Raw genomic sequence first — 25,555 nt, 5'->3', positions numbered from 1 at the left:
AATCTGTGCAGATGTTTCCAATGTTTTATGTTTATAGTAAACTGTGCAAATGTTATGTAAAATATGTGAGGTAATCTGTGCAGATACTTCACATTTTATGTTTATAATAATCTGTGCGGATGTTTTATACAGTATTTGTGGTACTCTGTGCAGATGTTTTAATTTACAGCCATCTGTGCTTAATTTTTGGATATAAAGGTTAAAACTGTGTCATTTTATTTTCTTTACCTCTAATTAGTGCCTGGTAACTATAACATTCACATCAGCACACATTTTGTCAGTGATCAGTGTATTGGTGTCCAGATTATGTCTGGGCATTTGATGCCTACAAATGGCCAGGTGGAATCGGTACAGCCAGTCATGAAAGTGACCTTAATTGGGCACTGAGAGTACACAGACTTCACTCAAGGGAGCTGACACCCACTGGTGTTCAAAAAGGGCAGAAGGCCTTCAGACCTAGTGTTGAAGAGATTAATGGGTGCTCCAGCAAGGACTAACTACAAAACCAGGTATTTAATCCCACTGCAAATGTTAAGCAAATCGAATATTTAAACTTTGTCTGGAAAGTAAGACTCTAGGTTAATATATAATCATTTGGCTCCTGTAATTATAATCTGTAAGATTAACACTTAAAATTGAATTTATATATAATAATCAACAGGAACTGATGTAACACAACCCAGGTAGTATCCCACAGGTAGAAACACAGGCAATTAAAAATAATTATGGCTTTTCAGTGAAAAAAATCATCTGGATTTACACACCATCATAGTACAGCATTAAGTCTAAAACCCAAGATGACAGTGTTGCATGCCCCTGTGATCAGTGTGCCAGCATCCTATACTCTAATTAAGAGGGGAAAGTGTTTTAGAATTAAAACTATACATGGTGATCAGGTGAACATGAAGCTGGTGAGCTGTTGTGCAAGAACTGCATATTCACAGCCACTTGGGGTTTTAATACTGAGAGGCAATAGAGACCATTGTCTGGATTCAAAAGACCTGACTTAACAAACAAGAAGGGTCAAAAGCCTTCCTCATACTTATAACCCTTCTTCTGTTCATTAAAGAACCCCTGATTCCATGAGACCATGAGATTTCATCCTGTCCTCTGTATTCTCTGTATTTCCCCTTAATTTATACGATGGAAATAGAATAGAATTTATACAATGTTTCTGCTTTTGATGCTGAAAACCAAACCTTCCTGTTCAAGACCAGAAATGACTTCCCCTTTTCTGAAAGTTCCACTGCTGAAATCGAGCAAAACTCCGAACAGGTTCATTTACAATAAAGACAAATTAGACTTGCAAAAAGATTGGGCAAAAAGGGAAGCAAATTCTGACCTGGAGAAAAAGCAATTAAAAAGGCAGTAATATTAAGGGAAGCTTTAAGAAATTGTAAAGTTCTGATTCTTTTACCACCTGAAAATAACTTGCAAGAAATAACATTATAAATGAACACTCCTGCTCAGTAGATGGGCAGTGGATTACTGTATTCTTTAATGTGGAAATTACAGGACAACTGGAACAATGTACAAAACAACTGTTAAGAGTGAGAAATGTTTTGTTTGGAGAGGTAGAGAATTTCTCATTGGTAACAAGTCAGTGGATGGTTTCTAAGAATGTTACAGGGTTAACCAAAAATGATTAATAATTGATCAATAATGACTGAAAATAAATACTACAACCCAACAAACGCACATTAAATACTATTATCTATCCAACAAGTAAAATAACAATGAAATCCATACAACACTGCTCACAAAGAAACACACAAAAGTCTAAGAAGAGCCAGTTTCTTTGGGATGGCACCCTTCTGAGCAATCTAAAAACATACTGGAGTGAATCATTCTACTGTATGGTTCCTACTGCTTTGGGATAGTCAAAGCCAGCTAAAGGTCCTTGTTCTGGATAGTACTCATTACATGCGTGAAATTGATCCCTGTGCCAATCAAGGTCTAATTTCAAATAGGCTGGAAATTTCACCAGGTTCTGTTAGAAGTGTGTATATTCAAGCCACACCCTTCCTAAAGAGTCTGTTCTCTCAGCGCCATCCAGTAGGAGAGACATCCTTTGAACAGCAAGCTTCTTGTATCCTGACAGCCATTTTCTCTCAGTATAACAGCAACTTTCTTTTATTAATTCAACTGGCTCTACCGAAAGACCAAAATAAACTAAAGGAATTACATGTTCAAGCCAAATGCCCATCTCAGAAATGGTATTTGAAGAATGTGGTTAATCAAATTAAAACTCCATAGTAGATACAAGTGCAAACTGGAATGTAGTTACACGGCTGCACTGATGTTTCTCTGCAGAACGAGAAGAAAGCAATATGCAATGAAATAAATAACATAGCAAAATCAGAGTGCACCAAAGTTTACCAACAATTTCATTTTGGTATCTGATGTTGTAAAGGGTTTGGTTAGACAGAAACTGGAAAAAATATTCTCCAATGTCGTTTCTACTCAGAACATATCAAGTAAATTTTAAAGAGCAACCAGTTGAAATTTAAAGCAAGTTACATAAATTGTACAATAATATCAGTAAAACAACATCACGCTACATGTTAAGCAATATAAATCTGTTACACGCCAATTACTATTCTGTATTCCAATATACATATCTATGTATATATACCATTTGATACATACATTTTTAGATCATTATTTCATTATTTTACAATTAAAAACTACCGGTGTTTGAAAATATATATTTATATGTTCACATGCCTGAAATTCCTATTTTTGTTTTATGGTTCTTATAAAATGTTATCAAGTTAAAAAAATCTAGCAATGTTTTTACAAAAATTCGCCAGTACAGTCTCTCTCTTTCCAAGGCAGCAGTAAATTTTTATAATGCAATAACTTAGGGCTGTGTGTGCGAAGGTCCAAACCAGATATTAGTTGTAGACAGCAACAGGTACAGGATCACATTATAAAATAAAATAAAGAAAGCTTTTAGTTGCATTTACCACATGGCTTTTTGTCCTAATGTGCCACAGACTTGCAAGTCAAAATAAAAGCTATTATTGCAATGGAGGTATATGATGTTTCTTGGAGAAGAATCCAGTGGACTCAGAAGGGAAATAAAACATCACTTAGGGCCAGCAGAACTGTGGTCACAAAGCGCACACATGATTTCATTTTGAGAGTGGTCAAAAGACTGCCAAACTAAAGCCTTTTTTTCTCATGTATCAAGTACTGTGCTGCTGGAATCTGTTCATTGCACCTTCTGTTACTGCAACACCAATCAGTTCTTACTGTGAACCAAAACTGAGATCAAACTCTCTCACTTCTACATCATGCATTGCAGTAGTACCACCAAGAGTTCTTTGTGAACACAGGCTGTGGAATATATCCCTGTACTGCACAGGACCTGAGGAAAAAAAAACAGAAAAGCCTTGCCTTTTAGTGTTCTACAGACAATCTCAAATGCTTCAAGACTTTGCTTGGATTCTGGACTTCAAACTGTTAGATCTGAAGCAGCTTTCAAGTGTAACCAATTCTCCAGAGTACAGCAAGGTCCTCAAGGAAAAACAATAAGAGCAAACCAACTCAAAGGTAGCATGGAGTGCATCCTGCATTTTTCAGTCCAATGGCTTTTAAGATTTGGTTGAATCCAGACAACACGGAGGGTCAGGGCAAAACCTTCACAGCTGTCCCTGCAAACCTGTGCACCCCAAGGCTCTCAGTATATGGTAGCCTTTTATTTTTTTTTCATGACATATTCTGAAGTACGCACCATGTTAATCTGTAAATAAGACAAGATTCGGGAACGCAAGAGCTTTGCAATTAGAAAATCTCAAATATAGTCTAAAATGGCTGAAATCATACAACCAGTGCACTATTTCACAGTGTCATTTTTTCTTGAGTTTGTCTTTTTTATATACTGTAGATGCACATATATCAAACGGCGCTCACATTCTGAAAAGATATTTCAAGAAATCTTCTATGCTGCAATTCCGAAGGTTCTTAAAGTATCCATCTCTAATACAATTGCTGAAACTCAAAGATGTGTTGCAGTTCGTTTTTTGTTTCTTTTTCAGTCATGGACAGTGGTTTCGGACACTCTGGGTTCCTTAAGCAGTTTCTCCACCTGCTCTTCCAGAGGCTGGCCAAAGTTGTCAACGCGCGACTGTCTGCTTCTCGTATCGGGGTACTGCGCATTGTCAAAGGGCACGCGATGCACACACTGCACGTGAGTCTTTAAGTTTCCTTTCTGAGAGGCACTGTACGGACAGTATCTGCACTGGAACGGTCTCTCCCCTGCAGCAAAAAAGACAGACAGAACAGGAGACAGACAGTAAACATTGCGCTTCAGTCACTTTACAAAGCCAGCAGGCAACTAAATAAGCTGGATGGAAACTACAGGCGTGACTGATGGGATGGTACTGGGTGCTCCATGGTCTTACCCTGAGGTTAAACTTTTAAATGATGTTTTTTTTGTGCTTCAGTTTTGCCAAAACTCTTTGATCAAAACAGAGAAAACCCTCTTTTTAAACCTCACAAACAAATTGTAAACATGTCACTACCCTCTTATCTACCTCTACATACAGTACAGTACATTGTTACAGTATTAGACAAATAGTTCTGAACTGGTCCATCAAAGTAAAGAAAACTTCCAAGCTCCAAAACCTGAAATTCAACATAATTAAAGTTAAAAACAAACAAATGTTAATACAAAACACAACATCATAATATCTGACACAAAAGTCCAGATTCAAGGTTTATTTGTTCATCTTGGAGAAACTGTTATCTTTAACAAAATGTTTTCTAAAATTCACCAGATTTGATTTTAGATTTACCAGTATTCCCTTTTCTTAAGGTGTGGTTGTACAGAAAATGTCAGTACACAAAACATTTCAAATTCAGCTTTTTAAAACATGAACTGCATAAAGCCATATCAGTTTCAAATACCTTTTGCAATAAGCTCTCATTTGAATTTAGCCAGCAGGTTTTATGTAAAACATTTCAGATCAACAGACATTAGTAGTAGTTGGAGCACATGGTTATTAATTTGGCCTGTATAAATATGAGCCTATTGAGTTTCTCATTTATCAACGTTTCTGCTTTATTCCTGCACAAGTTTAAACCGCAAATAAAACGACTCAATTTAGCAACTGCCACAGAAATTAGTGATCATTTACTGTTTAACAAATTATATTATTCCTAAGTCAAAAAGGAAAACTCCATCTGAGCATTAAGGACTGAGATTGAACTTACTGCGTAAATTCTATTTGCTAACAAGAGGGAACATGTTTAGCATTCCCTATTCTTTCTATTAAGATTAAAAATATGGGACTGTTGCTCAGGGTAGTCTGGGTTCCCAGAGTAAATCCATTTTTAACACATTTTTACAAAGTTATGCCATTGCTCAGACACAAATAATGTTGTCCCAGGAGAGACATACTTTTTTAAGCCATCTGTATCAAGTGCAGTGGTGGGCTGAGAGGGGATTCTGTTCCACATAGATACACGCTGATAAATACTGTCCTATTACTTATTCATTTGAACAGCAATATCATAGACACTGCATAATGCTTTTAATTAAAATGATCTACTGTGCTTCACAATTGATCACATAAATAAACCATACAGACCTGAATGAAACAAATGAGTCTGCCATTTAATTGTACCTAATTATTATTTTGAAAAATGAATCTGAAAACAAGAACTTCTCCCCTAAAAACCAAACAAACACATATGAATATATCACATGAAAAAGCAGGAAGCAGACTATAAATCATAGCAATCTGCAACAGACTGTAATGTAGCAGTTTAAATGGTTAATATACACCGAGCACCATAAGACTAATGCTTCATCCTGGGAGTATAGCCAACAGAAAAAAAAAGAAAGAAACAGTGTTCTACATAACACAAAAGCTTATTTTAACTCTAATACATTGTGAACAATAGATTTAATATGGCCCCTGACAAATACCTAATTATATACATGTATTTGAGAAGCTTACAGAATGTAAGCACCATTTGATGGCTGTCTGTGAACATGAACTACAATTCATTTAATTCATTTGTTGTTTTGTCTTTGAAAATATTCCACTGCATAAGCAAACTGGGAAAAGGCAACGATATTCTGAGGGCAAATTAATCTTTCCAACAGAGCTGACACCGAACAGCAAGGCAGGGTGAAATTTGGAAAGGACACCACTGCACAGAGCACAGAGAAACCGTGGCAGACAGAGCTGCCTCACAAACAATAAAACACCTTAACAGTAATACTCATCGTGAACCAGATTCCTCAACGGTAATGTATTATTTCTTTTTTTCCCTGTTTAACGGATGATACTGCATCATACAGCTGGTGAGATATCTGAAACTGTACTTCAAACAAAATGGGAAAACAAAATTGGGTTAGCACCCACAAACCAAAATTTGAGTGGATCAGTAAAGAAGTATAATTTTCAGTTTCAAATTGTACATTTTTTGTTAATTATCAGTATGAAACTGTATATGGTCAAGAGTTCATCACAGGTGATGAGTATAGACATGGGTCCAGCAGAACGAATTCAAACTTGTGCACTGTGCTGTCTTGCCTTTTCTTATTGGGGAAAAATGATCATAGGTGTTTGATATTTATCAGATTAATATTAGGAGTCACTGCTACGTCACGGTCACAAACCACAAAATACCAAAAAAAATGCACAAAATTTACAAAAAAATACAAAATAATGATACTGCCACTTAAGCGAGTATTTGATTTAGGCCTGGGAGAAATCCAAACCAGAAACTACATACTAATCACAAACAGCACATTTCCACGTTTCTCTTGGGTTCCAGGGTTTCCACTGGGTTCCAGGAGAGGCTTCTGGGAAACACAAAGCCTCCACTAGGCACGAGATGTCTAAATTGTAATTGATGGTGGGTCAACCCCTTGATTTCATCCTTCTAATTAAATCCCGGTTAAATTAAATTGCCTCTGTATTAAACTCTCTTAATCTTAACCTCTCCAATAAGTCCAAAGGGTTGCTTTCTTCTAGTACATTTTGTTACTTTTTTCTTAATCACATGATGCCTGTTTTGGGAAAGGTTCATGCAAAACTAAATCACTAACTCATTATAATAACCTCATTATTGCTGACATCCGGTTTTACAGAAGTCATCTGGGAATGTATATTCATGTATATTTTCATTAATAAGCTAATTTAAGGAATTACCTCGAATATAAAATTTTAGGTGTTCAGCTGTGAAGTCCTAGACTGCTGATTTGTAATGTTATTTTAAAAGTCACTATAATTATTCACACTTTATGTAGAAAGAAAATGTGCTACTGTCCATATCATTGGTATTGTATTAGAAATCTCTTGAAATTGGAAGAAACCTAATACAAGGACAATTTTTAAATTAATGAGTCCATTATTACATCTGGACAGGTAGGTTGTCCAAACCACAATACTGAAATGATTTTTAAAAACACCCTGGTGGACTGAACAGAACACTGAAGAATCAAAAGATTAATGGATCTATGCACTGCCACAGTATATCCACCAGTTGTATAAAAGAAAACTTCAGGCGGCCTTAAATCTGGCTGCGAGCTTCTCTCCCAGTCTAAAAAGTAGCTGGACTCGAGGCTCTGTTCACGAAACCCTAAAACACTGCATTTGAGTCACCTTCCGTTTTTCGTGATAACTCTTGACCATTAACATTGAATTCTCATATTTTTAATTCATTTCCCAAGATGAGTATCTCTGTTAGTAGAAAAAAAAGCCTTCCCCAACACGCACATGAAACCAAACACCCAATTAATGATAAAACATACTTGTTTTGAGGCGTCTGCAGAGGTGGTGTGAACTTCAGTACCTCGGAGTCCATTAGACTCAAATACCACTGTGGGAACAAGGGGGCTCGTTAAAATCTAAGACTTCAGATAACGAACATTATTTGAAACCATTACAGATTGCCATCACCAGAAATGAAAAAAAGTAGCCTTTGGACTGAAAATACCAATTTAATATGACACTTACAGTTAGAGAGTATGCTAATGGCAGCCTGGGGCCTCTGCCCTTTTTAATTTGGACATTTATGCTGAAGAAAGCAATCACTGACAACATTAATTATAACTCTATGTATAAAGGGGACCCACTTCTTGCATTACTTACCATTTGGCCTCTGTCACTTTGCATCAGGCTGGCTTGTACATGCATCATTCACACTCTCAATAAAGAACTTACTTATCTCTCTGTCTCCTGCGATAAATGCAGGTTCCTTGATGGCAGAATGTTAAGAAGCGGGCAAAGGGCGCAAGTAAGAGGCAACTAATGTGTCTTCAGGGATTGAATCTGCACTTCTTTTGCAAACTCCAGATATCACAGCAATCCTTGCAGATGAGGTCATGAGGGCAAGATACATATTTCTAAAAACTGGCTCAAACACAAATACATATGGGCAAATGGTACCATGTTGAAATGGACATTTGATGCTCATAATGCTGGTAGTGATGCATCTCATTAGCATGCACAATTACATCTCCCTTATTGACATCTGATTAATAATGTATACAATTTTTCACAGGTCAGCATCACAAGCAAATCTGATGTGCACTCAAAACCCAGCCTCTGCCGTCCAAGGACAGTGGCTGTGGCTCAGAACATTGACGCACACTGACACACACACACAGAAGACAGACTCACTATAACTGTCTATCTTTACGTCTTCGAGAGTAAAAACTGAGTACTGCAAGCATATCACTTGGGTTTACTTCATATAAAAAAAAGAAAAAGACAACAAATATCCCTTTTGTGATGCAGTGCAGAAAATGTACAATCAAATTGAACCAAAGAACAAAACCAGATTGTTTTAAAGATAATCTTCGAAGGAATAACCTTTGTTGATTATGTTAAATTCTATTAAAATCAAGTATATTCTGAAACAAACCAGATTTTTTTTTCTTCCTGCGATTCTTTGAAAGAGACCTGATATTTTGTCTTTGTCTTTTTTTTTTGGTGCCTCCAGAGTTAAAGAAGCTCTACCTGTGTGGGACCTCATGTGTGTCCGGAGGTGGCTGGGCTGGTTGAAGTTTTTTCCACATTCTTTGCAGACATAATCTCCTTGTCGGACCGGTGACCTCAGCATCCCTGTGGTTCACAGGGGAAAAAAAAAAGAAAAAAGTTAAAGAAGAAAACATTATGCCAGGAAAAAAAAAAAACATCATTAGTATGTCTAATGTGTCATTATGCGAGGCTACCTTCAGGCCCTGGATGACAACTGTCAGCCTTCATCACGGCAGAAGCTGACAGACCAGACACACACAGGACTGCGAGAATGCATAAATTAGAGCCGATTAAAAGAGTCGCCCCGTGATGTGCCCGCTCCAGGACTGGCATGTCAGGTGTGCGCATTTCAGAGCAGCTGGATACACTTCCCAGCCATCACCCGGCTTTGTCAAGCGGGACATCAGGCAAATCACTGTGACGCCACCGTGGCAGCAGACAAGTCGCACAGATAATGGGAAGTGAGTGGGACCAGAGCTCGCCTGTCCCCCCCAGGGGCCAGGGACAACGCGCAGAGAAATGCAGAGTGAGCGCAGCCATCACGGCCCGATCAAACCTTGAGCCGTCCACCTGCCTGCTGGTGCCGTTTTGACCCGGGCCCTGGAAGGCAGGGACTGCGGACATCTATGAATGAAAGTGTCGCTGCCAGACCGCTCAGGCGCCCTTCCGCTGGCCTTGGTAAACATGTTTTCTGATCCATTAGCATTCATGGAAAACCACCGAAAACATCCTCATTTTCAAAAGGTCACTTTATTGTATCTGACTCAAAGGGCTAAAATGGAATGTGACGATATCTCTCCTGACACACGACAGAGACTTCATCTGTCCACAATGCATGTTTTATTTATTTATTTCAACATTGAGGCTAGCTACATCAAGTTTTGTACTTGACCTTAGGAAAACGGCTACACCGAATACAGAAAAAAAATGTCGGAATAGGGATTTTATAATCACCATTTTTCAAAGCAGCTGTGACTTAATTTAAGTTTTTTTTTCCACCCTTGCTTTGCATATTAATGGCATGAGGCTAAATAAACGACAACACAAACCCTTCAGTCTGTTCCTGACAAGTCACTGCGAGTATGTAGTTTAGGGCAAAGTACATCAGATGGCATATGATTCTGATTTCCCTTTTACCAGTTCATGGTTTGGAAAAATTCTAATAGTAATTTGTAGTTTTTTTTGTAGCACCTTTCATCAAAATGATTGCAAAGTATACTGTAAATAGAGGATGTACCAGTGCTATCCATTTTGGAAACTTTGTTTATGTGTATTTTTAAAAGCCTGTTTTCCACACTGACTGTGCTGCTGTTCGCATTTTTGTGATTTGCATTTGTGTCATAATCTGTTGTATCAATCCACACTTCATTATCTCGTGGTTTTATCACGCCTGAGGCTCCACATTATGTATGCGCTTGTAAAATGACACATGGGGTGTCACCATCCCTGCTTTAGAAATTTGGGAATGAAGGCAGTTGTGACGTTTGTTTACATAGCTGCAAATGACTTGAGAAAATACCCCAAGATACAAAAAAATTAACAAATAACATAAGGGCTGGAGTGCAATTTTACAATCTGTTAGTGTGTGGACAAAAAAGCTAAAAATCCAAACTGTCCTTTCTCTCCTGATTGCCTTTAATTCCTGATGAGCATTTTGGAGATGGGATGTGTACCCGCTTTGGCATCAGTAAAGCCAGTTTTCAATTGAGCTAAAAAACGTAATGGATTTGGGTGACTAATTATAAAACAAGACTCTAAAAAACTAATATTTCTACGGCTTTTGAGGACAAATGGCTTTAGATTATACATGTACACCTTGAATTTAATTTGGCTGTGAGCTTAAATAAATGTTTTTGCTTATAGTTGTGATATGGCTTGGTAACATAGAATTCATGATTCACAATAGACACAATTATGAATGAGACCTTCTAGCATTAAGAACTTGGTAGTGCACATCCACATTTCCTTAGTGAAAATAATATCAAGGCGTGCAATTCTGTTATGAAAATAAACTTTTTTTTTTTAATCTCATATTGTTTGTGCTTACTGCTGGATAAGCTCTCTAGCACTGTTGGGGGCCACTCTAGGGAAGGTACTTCCCAGACAGACGTTCAGAAGAGGTGAGGTTTGATGTTTTCAGAGGGTTAGGATGCTTTGTTTTTACTTTTGTCACATTTCGTTGGTTGGGGTGACACATTGTGCAGATGTTCATAAAATCTTGTTCATATGAGAGGTCACAAAGATAGTAATGTTAGTTTTCTGAAGCTCATGAGCAGAGCCTGTAACGCATTAACACTGTCCTTTAATGGACCTCCTGCAAATCCATTTTCATATGTCACCTTCACCCATTTTGTCATCTTCATCTCATGACAGGTATTTCTTTTCAATCTAAAGGCGTCAGGAAAAAAATAACTGAAGGAGACAAACAAGATGCTCTATGTCAAGTAACACCCAGTTCATTAAGTATAGTGAAAACTACTCAAAACTTTCTGAATTTAATTAAGTATTTTGCTATGAGCAGAATTTCACTTTTAAACTTCAGTGACACTTGACTTCAACCCTTTGTTTCACTACCCTGTTTGACACTTCCACTCTGAATTTATTATAAGGAACCCTCCTCCCCTGATCAGACACAACACTGGATCTCCAAGAGCTCAAACGGCACATGGCACGTACACCTCACGGTACTCTGAAACAGCTGCAGTCCAGTCCCATCTTATTCCTCTCACAAGATCATTTTCAGTTAAGATGGGAATAAGGGTAGAAGTGTGTAGGACTGAACTTCATATTTTACAGGCCAGAGAAATTACAGCTCAGGCGTTGTAGGCTGATAGTGCGGCGATGGGTGTAGCCACGTCTTTTATTGCTTAAAATAAAAATAAAACTTTCTTCCAACTGTAGCTTTTCTGGACATTTCCTAGTCAACCATAATCTCTTCTTCCTTCAGGCTAGCTCGCCTCAGAGGTTCAGTCGTTCCCTCTGTCTCTGTTTCTCTCACGGCCTGGGCTCACCCGCAGTGTGTCTGTGTCTGTCCTTTCATGTGTGCCTCACATGCCTCCTTGATGTGAACAAACAGGGCTAGTGTGACACAATATGGACCAGAGTTAAAACGCAAAACCTTAATCCATCCAAATTACAAACAGAGAAGACCAGAGAAGAATTAACCACTGAAACTAATGAAAGTCCTTTTACCAATGAGAGCAAAACAAACACCAAAGGAAACAAGAGGTAAGGAGAGAGTCACTCCATATATACCACATACCCTGTACTTAGCAGTTCAGCAGGTGAGACAAAACGGTATCAAAAAGGGAACAATGCTCCAAACTTCCCTGATTAAGTGGGCACAGAAAATGAATTGTTGTATCTTTCATTCTACTGTGCTCCACATTTTGTGACTTCTGAGTTAATACAGCTTTATAAATTAATTACTGAGACCGGAGCAAAATCAGCAGGGTCAGCTCTGACACCTTGGACCTAAAGAAAAATAGAGGCCGAAAGTGACCTGTCAAACCTACAGCAAGTACTTGATACAGTGCAAAGAGCTCTAATGACCGAAGGTATGAAAGAAAGAGCAGTTTGGTGTATGTCAGTTACTTTGATACAAATGGGCAAACTTCTGGTCTAACAGAAAATGCCCAACTCACAGCTGTCAGTTTTGAAAAGCAAAATGTGTGAACAAGACCTTGACAGCTTCCTCGACAGTTCATCATCCAGATGGATTTCACACGGCAGTGGCTTGTTACAGGATTTTAATGGAGTGGCTTTTCCAGTGACTCCCGACTGTGTGGCTCCAGTCGGGGAGCTGACTGTGCCAGTAGAAGCCGGAGCTTGCTGTGTTCTCTGTGTGACAAGTTTTCGGATCCTCTGCCTACACCTCCTTGCCCACCTGCATTTGTGACACCACATAGGGGTTACCAACCAGGCTGCACTGACAGAGTCGCGGACCCTTGGTAATACCACTAGCTCACCACAACTGGGATTCCCCAACCAGAGAAGCGTTAGTGAGTCACTCTTTCAATCAGCGGCACATCTCCTGTCACATGCCCTACCTGCCACTGTTCAAGCCTTAGACAGCTGGCAATTCCACATAACTGGAGATTCCTAATCTATAAAAAGATGCAACTGCATAAATATTATTCTTCATTGTTACATATTGTGAAATTGCACCCTCTTATACATATACACATGGACAACTAGTAAAACTAGCCTATGTATTTCACATTGTCACTTTAATAATAAAGGTGACAACAGAGAAACCTATCTTGCCAATAAGAAGTTCAAATGAGCTCTTCCCCGCTTCATTTCACATCTATGTCCGAATGTACTTAAAATTAAAATCGCTTTTCACTACCTGCTGCACTCCCTGACCATATTTGCACCTTGTTCTAAGAATCAGAGGTCAATACATATACAGTATCAGGATATATATGTTAGCAGACAACAAACTGTTAGCTATTGAGACTACTGCCATGACCCTGACTCCCTCCACCTGTGCTTATTTTGACGGGACACAAGTGTTAAATGGCATTTGGTTAGCCAGCTGTCCAAATAAAAACATTCTGTGTGTGACTGTTCACTGGCTCCAGCTGAATTGGGGTGAAGGTTACAACTCTGTTTTCGGCTCAGGGTTAACACTTCAGGTTACGATTAGTCCTGGCATGAGCACAGAGATCTGTGCACAACCCAGAAGATTCATCCTGTGGTGTTTTTAAGGAGACTCATGGAGGACAAGCAATCAAAGCCGGCTAATGTTCCACCTTACCTGTCTGGTCCAGCATGGGATTGTTGGAGCCCCAGCGATGGTAGAGGGTGGCTAGGTCGTGAGTGTTGCAGTTCTTCAGGAAACTCAGGATGTCCACAGATGTCTCTGGTCCTTCTGACAGCTGCTCCTGCTTCATCAGGATTTGCAGGGAGGGAGATCCTGGTGCAGCACCACTGTGTGTCTGCGAGCCGCCCAGCATTCGTCCATTCGTACTGTAGCCTTCTATGGCACGGGCATCCCCCCTCTGCTCTCGCTGTGTAGATGTAACTGGGGTGATGTCTTGCCTGTTCTTCTGCTGACCTTTTATAGGGGAGTGATACGACGGGGGCTGTGTGGAGAAGGCTTTGGCCTTCGTGTGCTCAGACAGGCCATGCTTGGTAGAGAGCATGAAGCCCAGCCCTTCTGGTGGGAGCATGTATTTCTCCATATGCCTGCCTCCAGACTTCTGGTTTCCCGGAGGCCGCTGAGGCGCCCCGACATTCTTTTCAAAGGCTCCGGCAGGCGCGACTTTGGGATAAATGTCCACCTTGGGCCGGACGTGCCCTGCCTCGGCATGCTTGCTGCAGTTGCCCTGGGGGTTGCCGGGTTTGTGTTTTTTGATTTGATGTAGGCCTGAGACGTTGGGGCCTGATTTATCTGCGGTACAGGAATCTCGGCCTTGGGATGTGCTGGGCTGGCTGGAGCAGGCCCTGTCCTTTGGTGTTTGGGAGCCACTTTGCAGCGGAGGCCGTGTGCGGGTGATTCTGGGACCTGGAAGAGGCTGGCATTCTTTCCCATCTAAGACTGGAGGAGGCCCCGTGCGTCTCCGCTGGCTCAAGAAAGCTAAACTCTCCTTGGGGCCTTTGAAGCCATTTTTCTGGACCCACTTTGGAGCCATTTCATTGCTGCTAATCTTGTGTGAAATTCTTTGGTGCATCCACAGGACCTCTGGGTAGCAGGTTGTGTGAGGACAGTACAAACACTGGTGCCTAACCAAAGCATTCTCCGCAGGTGAGGTAGATAGGTCCTCTGTGACGCTGTCGCTGCTGCTCTGAGGTCTGGAGCATGTAGAGAGATTTAAAGGGGTGGTGTCATTCTCGTCTTGTAGTCCACTCTCTTTCTCATGCCCTGATGACTTGCCTCCTTCGACAGGTGGCTTCTCTGATGACCTCTGACCAGCACTTCTCCTGAACTCAGCCTGACCTGGCCTGGGATCAGTCACTGCCTCCTTGAGGCATTTGTAGAAGTCCGATGGGTCACAGGGCTGCTGGGCAATCTTGGAACTCATTTTGGAACACCTTCCATTCTCTCCCTGGACACGCAGATTGCTCTGTGGCGAAGAGTCATGACTGGGTTCCACTTCTGAAACGGCGAGCTCATTCACGAAGGGCCGGCTGGCCACATGCTGATCTTTCATGTGTGACATAAATAAGGAGGATTCCGTAGTAGTAAAATCACAGTGGCTGCAAGTGTATGGCTTTTCATCTGTAAAAGACACAGAGGCACAAGAATCAACATATTGACCCTGTGTGCATATGTGTATGCATGCATATAGATGAATACAGTTTCACACAACACATTAAATTGTGATTTCCTTTTTAAGCTTCTCAATGACTCTCCAAACATCGTCCATACAAAACTATCCCACTGTTTTGTACTGTTTGCTAATATAGTATGATATATAGTAGAATATTATGTATTAAGATCACAGCTTTAGGCCATGTTAATTTCCCTATCTGCCGCTAAAGGAACTGAAACCTGTCCACCTTTCAGAAATCAGCAGAAAAACATTCTCAGACCCAGCAAATTACACACTCACTTGCTGCTATTTAAACCTGAACTTAGAGGAGATTGATAACATGGACAATACATAGACTAACAACATTCACAAACACTCCTGACTAGGATATCACAGGTGATACAACAAAACATGACGTTGCTATTGACAATATTTACTGTATTGTTACAATATGTCCAAGTTAATTTAAAATGTATGTGTCTCAAGTTTTGGCAATTGATTTTGTCTGCTGCAAATTATGTCACCTTTATTCACTCTCTTCATTGCCCATAAATGAATCATGTTATGACAATGTGAGACTTGGAGTTCAGATATGCATGTTACAGTACATGTACATCCTATCTTGTTTGGAATACCATGTCTCTGATGTCTAGGTAGGAAAGACTCAGCCTTCCTCTTAAGAAAATGTAAAAACTCTCCTTGTTGGAAGTGTTAGTCACTCTAAACTGCAGTTACACTTCATAAAAACTTCAGCAAGAAAAATAATACAAAATATTGATACACGTTCATATCCATTCAATATGATCAGCTTTTATGTACAATAACTCTGCATTGTTTCCTGGACCTAATTTAAAGTACTGTTTAACTGCTATCCCAAGGACTTTAGAGTCAAGCAGAGAGCTCTAAAGTACTACAATCAAATATTTCAAAATCTGTTGGGCTCAGAGCAATGTTACACAGGAGACTGGCTTAAGGCAGACCTCTGGGTCACACACTTTGCTCCATGCTCTCCAAAAATGAAGCTATGTGTGTACGGGTATTAATGACGGAACAGGTACAGCACTGACAGTACTGTAACTCCTGAGAAAAAGGGCTTTTTGAGAACAGGTGAGGAAATCTTCATAAAGCAACTGTTAACAGTAACTGGAATATCCTTTAGAATTGTCTATTTTCAACTCACGGAGTTTCATTTCAGTGCAGTATGGAACAGTAAATAAAAAGAGAACAATAGAATGAGAGTGAAAATTTCATTACTCTCAAGTACAAAAATAAAACAATTGTGTCAGGGTCAGTAGGGAGGGGGAGGCTGGTGTCTGTTTTTGACAGAGCATTGAAGAAGAAGTCAAATATAGCTCCTAAAATTCTCATAATTACTGGGAACACAACAAGGGAATTTATAAATGAACATTTACATTTTCATTTCATTTTGAACATTTCATATCCAAAATACTACAATAGGTTATATGTTGACAATTCTGAAAGTCATTTCCACTGTGATGATACAAAAGGTTCAGACAAGATGGAAAACCTTATCTGGACTACATTCCCCAGAAAGCGTCTGGCCTCAGTCACCTGACCAGTTACTGTGAGACAACTGGTCAGGTGATAGTTTAAAAAGAAGGAAGTAAGGGCTTTCAAGACTGAGTTTGCTCTGTTGTCAGAGGGACAAAGAGTCGGTCCTCTGTGCACAGCGTCATCATTTGAGAGAGAAACTGTAAACTTATTCAAAGAGAAACTTATTCTTGAAACAGCTATGTAAAGAGTTTGTTAGAGACCAAAATTTGAAAATGGTAAACAGTTTAGCTTCCCTTTTTGATAGACAGGGATGTAAATAAGTTAACTAGCCGCTCAAAATGGAGCTAGGTTTTCATTTTGTGTTCTCTGCACTTTAAATAAACTGCAGTTCTTTACGGCATTACGGCAGCATTTCTGTCTTTTCTTGGTAGTGCCTATTTTAAAGATTAGTGTGAACAGTTTAAGGAGTGCACTATAATTCGATTTGGGAAATTTTCTTTTCTTTATTTGATATTGCTTGAAAATACTACTTTTAACCGCAGTGTTTTCCGATATGAGTTGGCTACACAACGGTTTATGAATTCCTCACTAATAAAAATCACAAAATAATTTTGAGGGGTCCTAACAGTTATAGGGGAAGTTTGGTAATTAAAAAGATACGGTAACCTAATTAGCAGAACCTGTACAGTGACCAAGTGTAGTTTACATCCGATACTGAACCTCAGTTCTAATAAAATGTGATGCTGAATCATGGCCAGCAGATGGCATCATCACACCGTATCTCCCTTCTGTTCTTGGAAAGTTGATTAAAATCTTAAGATACTTTGTATCTTGTTGTTAAACATCTTCGTACAAGAAGAAACACATATTTTATTTGTATATATAGTTCCCACTGATAGTGAAGTTTTCTAAGAGATCCCAGTATGTTCCTTTCACACAATGGTTCGGTAATGCATTTATTACTGAAAATGCAATAAAGCATGCATAAAAAAATATTATAGTTGAAACTAATTTCCAGTAGAAAGAAGATACATTTGATTTTGATTACTCTATGGATTAATCTATTTGATTACTCTATGGATGGTCAGAAATCACTTTCTATTGTAGAATTAACTCTTTATGATAGTATGTCTGAAAAACCGATAGTCTTAATAGGCGTTTATTCATTTACAATAAATTAACCGACATGGATTTTCAGCAGTGAAAACAGATTTAATTTAAACTGAATTAAAGAGCGTGTTTATCCTCTTCTTCTGTATTCCAGTACAATACTATTTAAATCCAAATGTCTTCAGTTTTAGCTCTTTCAATGGCAATTTTCCCCTCTATGGGCTTCATGGGGAAATTAGATAATAGTAACATATTCTTAAATATTCTGCGCGCCAGCAGTTTTTCACTGAATGAGACGAAAGAGTCTGGCCGCTGAAATACGGATCAAGACTAAACGGAGCAGTGCCGTTATTTTCCACATGACGGCGATCTATATCATTTTGTCTGTGAATGTGAAGAACAGCTGCTAAACAGCATCAGAAGAATGCATGACACTCACATTTACTGTAAAACAGGGCCTGGGAACAGGGCTTTCTACACTTACTGAGTCCTTCAGGAATATAGCTATTTAAATACTACAAATCTCTACGCCTTTTTTTTTTCTACTGTAACAGATGGGAAACAACTCTGCAGAATTTTTCAGTAACCAAGCAGACTACCATCTGTTTTTAATTTGGGTGCTTTTAGTTAAGCTGTAGCAGCTAATACTGAGACCGAGCTGTGTTTCAAAAGGGCATCAAACAGAGGCTTGCAAGTATCCTAAGCAGATAACTGTCACTTTACCAAGTCCCTTGAAAAGTCAATGGAGAAATCATTTTAGGTTCACAACAGACAAATTGCTGAACAGTGCTGTATCACTATGCTTTCCTGGGAATGGTTTCAAACAAGAGCAGGCCACTTAGACTATCTAGCTTGTTTGGTAATTGCTAGCTAATTGATCTAAGGATGTCATCCAGCTGTTTCTAGAAAGATGCCAGAGTAAGGATTCAACAACATGACTGGGTAGCTCATCCCAGACTCCCACAACCCATTGGGTAAAGATGTACTGCCTGTTCTCGGCTTCAAATGCACTATTTGTGTTCCACTGTTTGTGTTCTGAAAACGTCTGGTGGGTTGAATGCATTTGCAGATTTTAATACTTGCATCAGGTGCCCTCATAGTCTTCTCTTGTTCGCGACTACAAATGTTCAGTTCCTCCAGCCTGTCGGTGTAGGCCACTGCTTTAATCCCTGGAATCTGTCTGGTTGCTCTTCACTGGATGGATTTCAGATCAGCAGTGTCTTTTCTATAATGTGGTGATGGAACCTATACATTCTTCAGCATTGCCCCCCTTGGTGATTCAAACATGTACACTGCTGAGAAAAAGGGAGTATATCTTATAGACCCCATGGAAAGTTATAATGATCATTCATTCTCTGAAGTGCATTACAATTAAAAGCAATGGGTTATCCTGTCCAGTCGTCAGATTACACCTACAGTTTGGTTGGTCTGACGCAATTCGTAGGCTGTTCGAGTTTTGCAATATTGGTGTTTAGGTATTTTCTAATGCAAAGCTGATTGCAAATAAATATCATTATCTTAAAATGAGATTAATTACAATATGCATTTGGAAGATTGACATGCACTCTATACAACAGTGCAATAGAAATTATTCCAACTGGCATTGTCTGTGCTCACTAATCTAAAACAAGAACGGTATATTTGGATGTTATGAACACAGTTACAGCACACTAATTCTGCCAATGTGTAGCAAAGTGAAGCAATATTTTGTGTCCCACTGATAAGGACACCACATGCTATCTAAGGGGTTGTGTTAATTTACGGGCACTTACAGTTATATGCTGTACACAATTTTATTCCTAAAATTAAACAAAATCCTGCATATTCAAATAAAGTGACCTGAAACACCAAGTTCAGGTCTTGCTTGGTACAAAGTCCTGAGACCGCTGCCTATTGTGTATCTGCACTAGCTGTACATCCATGTTTTTGTTGTCAGACTTGCCAAGAAACGGTTTAACACCTTAGCTGTATGCTTAAGGAGATTATTTGTCCCATCATGACTAAAATGTCGATGAACACCAAAGAAAGAAAATACCCCACAGTAGGAAAGTGACAGACTTTCTCCCTCCCTGTAATTTACTGTCACTTTCACGTTGCTTTGTAAAGCTGGAACAACTTAATCAACACTCAAAAGGCATAAATGGATTTCTAAATTCATCTTGTGCCCCCGTGGTTCAACTGAAAAGCTCAGTATAAATAACACATCCTTTAATATTAAACCTGAGAAGCAGAGCTCTTCAGTATCATCTGCTCTGGATTTAGACACAAGCAGTGGGGTTACTTAATGTGAGTCTTCAGCAGACAGCGATGTGCATATCATTGTTCTTTCAATTGTAAGCACTGTAAATAGCCCTTTTTAACACTTACAACATACAATTAACTCTCGCTGAAAAGCGCAAATGATGGCTTTTGTCTGGGTAAATGCATTTCTTATCTTTTATTAAAACTAAACACGCAAAGACCTCAGCCTGAGGATTTTGATTTGAAAATATTTGACTACAGAAAAACAGCATAAAGCCTTTCATCTGTCTATGAATTTAGACAGTATCTTCTGATTATTCTGTGAAAGACACTGTCAAATTACAGCGACAAATATACAGTAACAATACACATTGTATAATTCGAGAAACATATGTGCATAATCCAGACATATATATTTTTATTAGTCCCAAAGTGGAAAACAATAAACTGAGGAACACGATCACGTTTGTAGTTTGTTTCATTATGTTTGGGACATCAATCGAATTATGTCTGATCAACTTTTAAAATTGCACTACAGGACAGAACAGAAATGCAATAACAACGCAACAGATCTGTATAAAGTCAGTGGATTATTATTTACTTGGTGTTGTTAGCAAGTTTATTTGTACCAATGGCCTTACTGCAAAGTAAAAAATTACTTATTATTCACCGAAATAATGATGTGCAATTTAATATTATTTGAGCATTCTTGCTTTGATGTAAGCCAACACAGTTTCTTCAAAACAACTGGTTCAGAATTAATTTACACAATTTGAGCCAGACTAAGGTAATGCAGAACAATATTGTTCATTGCTGTTAGTAATAGATGGTGTGTCGAAGAAATGATTATTATCCTCCACCTTCTGAAAAGACTAAGAATTTCTGAGATTCAGAATTCTCATCCCAAAGGATTCCAAAATACTTCTTCACAAAGGAGGTGGCCCATTTCACCCAGCAATGAAGTGTACCAGCAGCCCCACTCCACCACAGGGAGACCTAAATTAATTGAGGCAGACAGTTCAAGCCTAGAATGAGATTTAGCTTGACACCTGGGTTAACACTCCTAATCCTATGAACAGTGCCATGTGATCACCAAGTAGTCATTTAATATTCACAATATTCAAAATCATAACATTTTCAATATTAACAGCTCATTCAAAGGACAGTGCCTCCTATAATACAGTGTCTCCATTCTGGGGCATTTTTTCATGGAAAACAGAAGGAAGAGCACCCCCTACTAGTCCCTGACATTAATTACAGCAGCAACCTGTCCATCCCAGCCTGAATCTAGTAATAAGCATTTCAAGATAAACAATCTATGAAACATGTAGGACCTAAACTCTTATACAGTGGTATAATGCAGAATTACACAGTATTGTTCATCACCTCCGAGTTATTCAAGTTGTCACTTGCCTTGATTTTGAACAGTGCTGGCATGTCAGCACCCAGCAGGTTTAAGAAAAGGCTGTTCAACACACTACACACCACCAGAACATGGAACACCACAATACCAAGGAAACACTACTCTTTTTTCTTCTCAGTTTTACTCAAGTCACCAGCTCAGAACTCACAAAGTCCTGCAATGAAGTATTTCCTAGGCAACATTTGACTGGAAAAAAAACAAATCTCTGGATCTCAGGAAATCTCTGGATCTGAAAATCTCTTTTAATTATTATTCACTATTTCATCTAAAATATGTACAAGTTTGTTTGTATGAGACTCTTCAGCAGGATATCTGGTCTGGAGATTGCTTGGTTTAATGGCATGATGATTAAATTTAAAACCTCTCAATCAATAGGCTATTGAAAATACTCTTTATAATGAATGGCACTAGATGATCAGTATCTACTGCATCTTCCTTCTTTAAAGATCATTTAAGTGACTCCTGTTGTAAATGAAACATCCAGGAAAACAGTTTTTTTTTATTTTGAAAAATGCAGCGTGCAATTTTCCACTGTGGGCTAACTATGTGCAAACTTCCCCCTCTAATTCATTTTCATTAAAACGGGCATTTTGCCCACAGTAAGAGGAAAAATATATTGGATTTCAAACATCTTTGTCAGCTGAATTATTCTTTGTTTTGCTATTGTTTTTAAAACATTTTCAGTTGTATAATATTGTCCTCTACATACAAGGCAGGATAAGGCAAAGGGAATGACACAGGAATGACATTTAATATTCTTCACCTAATTTCAATATTATTTTCAGTTGTATTATATTGACACTGTGTAAATTTTATGATAAGGTTTTCAGAATATTTTTATATTAACCACCATGGTCATACCACTGTGACCACGGTACAATACAGATTACTATGAATTTATAATTTATCATTTATTTTTCATTGTATAAAATAGCAGTCAGAACACTGCATGTGCCTACAGTATCTGCTATATACATATTTGCACCTAGCATAAACCAGAAACTCAGTTGTGAGTGAACTGGAACCTGGGGGGCAAATATACTGTACATGAGGAACATTATATAACAAGCATATCAGAAAAGCCTGTCTTGCACATCAATGATAAGAAATTTTAAAAAATGAACTGAAGAGTTTTTAGAAACGTGATGTGCATAATAACAGAATATCAAGTCTGTGCAAGGACTGGGGTCAGGCCAAGGAAAGTAGAGGTCACAGCATCGGCCTCAGGTCTAGCTGTCCAAGAAGGAGACAAATTCCGCCTGTTTCACAATGTCCATGCCTTAGATTAATGGATTTTTTGTATATGAAGCTTTATCTCTTTAGAGTTGTGGCTCCCTGCGACAAAAAGTGTAGAAATAGGTTTCCAAGTGCACTTCAAGCTCTTTTTCCCCACCAGTTATATTTCAGTGGAATTGTGTCTGTTTCACATTTACTATATTAGCAACTGCACAGGTGAACAATGGCTTAGAAACAACTTTCAGAGGGGTACAAGCTCTATTTCTTTTAAATGAACTGCACGAGCCAAACTGTTCCCGTTTAAAAAAGCTGACAATTTGGTGTGCAGCAATCCAACTTTTTTTTTTTTTTTGTAGGGCAGACTACAGTACTTCAATATATTGGAGCTGGGATTTTGACCTGGCTAGGTGGAGAGTCATCACGAATGAAACACAAAATAAATGTGTCTCCTAGCTCTGCTACAACAGAACAGACATGAACACCACCGACTGATAACAGCCTGAATGACATGCAGGGCCTGACACAGACGTGCATACAGAAACCCACTGCTAATACTAAGTGAAACATTGACAACTGGACAATCTCGCAGCTCAGTGGGGAGCTCAGTTTTAATCAAGACTCTGCATTACTTGCCCTTTTTAGTTCCCTCCTGTACATCAAGTGGTGTGAGTGAAAAGTTGTTGTTTTTTTCCAGAAAGAGACGTTGAACAGTTCTAAAAGCTGACAGCAGAAAGTGTGTTTGTAGGTAGGGTTAGCCGCCAAGGAACCATTTTAAAAAGGGAATTTCAGCACAGTTACAGACAATCAACATACAGTATACCATACAACTCATCCATCCATTTTCTAACTGCTTCATCCCGTTCTGGGTCATGGGGGAGCTGGAGCCTATCCCAGCATCTCAACCCCAGGGCCCCAGTGCTGTGAGGCAGAAACATTAACCACTGCACCACCATACCTCCCACATACAGTCTTAGTAAATCCAACAACAGACTCTTTTGCACAGGAATTAGGAAGACCAGCGAGTACCAAACAATATGACAGAGATGGAGTGAAATGTATTGAAGAAGCTGACAACAGTAGTTCTCTTTATCTGTCCTTTCATATCCTGGGTCAATTACTTCTCATAATGTAAAAGAAATAATCTTAGATCTATCTTTGACCTGCACACTTAAAAAGAGCGAGAGTGAAAACAACGAACACTGAAATAAAGGAGGTTTTATGAATATCCCAACGTGCAGCTGGCTCTCAGTACATTGTCTATATCTGTTTCATGAACACTGCATCCACAGTCTGCTGTGTCATGTTTCACCACTGGGTGTCTCCTGCTTCCACTGTTCAAAGCATTGCATTCACCTCAGGAGAGAGAACTGACAAAAGGCATTTCACAAGCAACCAGATGCAGATGTAAATCTATCAATTGCACAGAACAAGAACTGGGTATTCAGATGTCATTGAAATAGACATTGTCTTTGATAAACATGTGCCATTAAGCTTAGAGACTTGATTTAAACTCTGAAAATACATTGTGGAATAAAAATATTAAAAACCCCATGAAGATTAAAAAAGTTACCCAACCACCTTGCCCTTCACGGTGAATGTCAATATTACTGTTTCCTGGAATACATGAATAATACAGTTATTCTTTCTACTTCTTTCACAAGCTAATGGTACTAATTAGGTTTGTAGAATGTTTTTCATGCCTGTCTACATCTTGATATCAAGGGCTACAAATATAATGCAAATTCCAACAATTCAGCTGAGCATAATTGCTAGTATTCATAATTGCTAGTACTACATAAAAGACCCTTGTATTATGTTGCACAGACTTCGTTATAAAAACCATCCACTTCGTATGCTGGCTTTGCAATTCTAATGAATATCTCAGAAGCTGCTCGATACAGAAGCACTCACATTTAGAGTCCTTCAATTAAGCAAGCCTTACAAGGCTCCATTGCCGAGTGCGAGTATTTTTAGTACAGTGTTTTTCTTGCTATGCATGTGTCACATATTTGGGATTCAGTGTCAATGCTCTGATAACCTGCTACAGCCATTTAGCTACAAAGCCATTGGTCACTTGATGTACATGTGATTTTGATACTACCGTTAAACTTTCATATTCATTTTCTTTGGACTCCCCTGAAAAGAAGCGTCAACCTTTCTGGGAAACTCAGTTCTTTAATTATACAGTGGTTCAGCTGTTTGTTCCCAAATCTGTGAGAACTGCTATCATAAAAATTAAATTTAAGATGTCAGATTACAGAAAAATATAGTTATTGTTACTTTTTAGCCCCTTTAATAACTCTGGTTGTTATTAATCCATCTCAGTTCAGGCAAGACGAAACCAAGCTTGTCAGTTATTAATCTTTAATTCACATCGATCAGAATCTTCAAAAACCCGATCCCAGCAACTGAAGGTAAACTACACTTGAGAAGTCGATATGAAGTGTTGTGGTAGCTAATCCATCACATTCACTAATTAAATGTCATTAAATTAAATTGAATTGACTCATTGTCAGGTATAACATCATTTGTTGCACTCTACGCATCCATAAACTTAAAAGCTTAGTAGAAGATCACAATAAAAACGTTTCTGCAAAATAGTACAACAATGTACAATATTTAAGATTTCTGCACAGCAGTGTATACAGCATCTGTAAGGTATACTCTGTGTCAGCAGCTTTTCAAATGCATTAATATTGTGCAAAATTACCAATTCAAAATACTTTATTCATCCCCAGGGGGGCAATTTAAGATCTATAGCTAAA

At 38.7% G+C, this 25,555-nt stretch overlaps 1 protein-coding gene across 7 annotated transcripts in view; it reads right to left on the bottom strand.

Moving 5' to 3' along the window:
• Positions 1–1,476: 1,476 nt before the first annotated feature.
• Positions 1,477–25,555, bottom strand: part of znf516 (zinc finger protein 516) — a 70,409-nt gene continuing 46,330 nt past the window's right edge. For all 7 annotated transcript variants that reach the window (XM_088601284.1, XM_088601282.1, XM_088601286.1 and 4 more), the window contains exons 3-6: positions 13,768–15,231; positions 8,985–9,089; positions 7,775–7,842; positions 1,477–4,263 (exon numbers count right to left, since the gene is read on the bottom strand). In XM_088601284.1, coding sequence (XP_088457410.1) covers positions 4,204–4,263; positions 7,775–7,842; positions 8,985–9,089; positions 13,768–15,231 — 1,697 coding nt within the window. In that variant the 3' untranslated portion in view covers positions 1,477–4,203. The remainder of the gene's footprint in view (positions 4,264–7,774; positions 7,843–8,984; positions 9,090–13,767; positions 15,232–25,555) is intronic.

This window comes from Lepisosteus platostomus, chromosome 12 (assembly GCF_059453375.1).
Source record: "Lepisosteus platostomus isolate fLepPlt1 chromosome 12, fLepPlt1.hap1, whole genome shotgun sequence".
Lineage (NCBI taxonomy): Eukaryota > Metazoa > Chordata > Actinopteri > Semionotiformes > Lepisosteidae > Lepisosteus > Lepisosteus platostomus.
The sequence above is the reverse complement of the archived record's forward strand: the minus strand, read 5'-3'. Positions and strand labels throughout refer to the sequence as shown.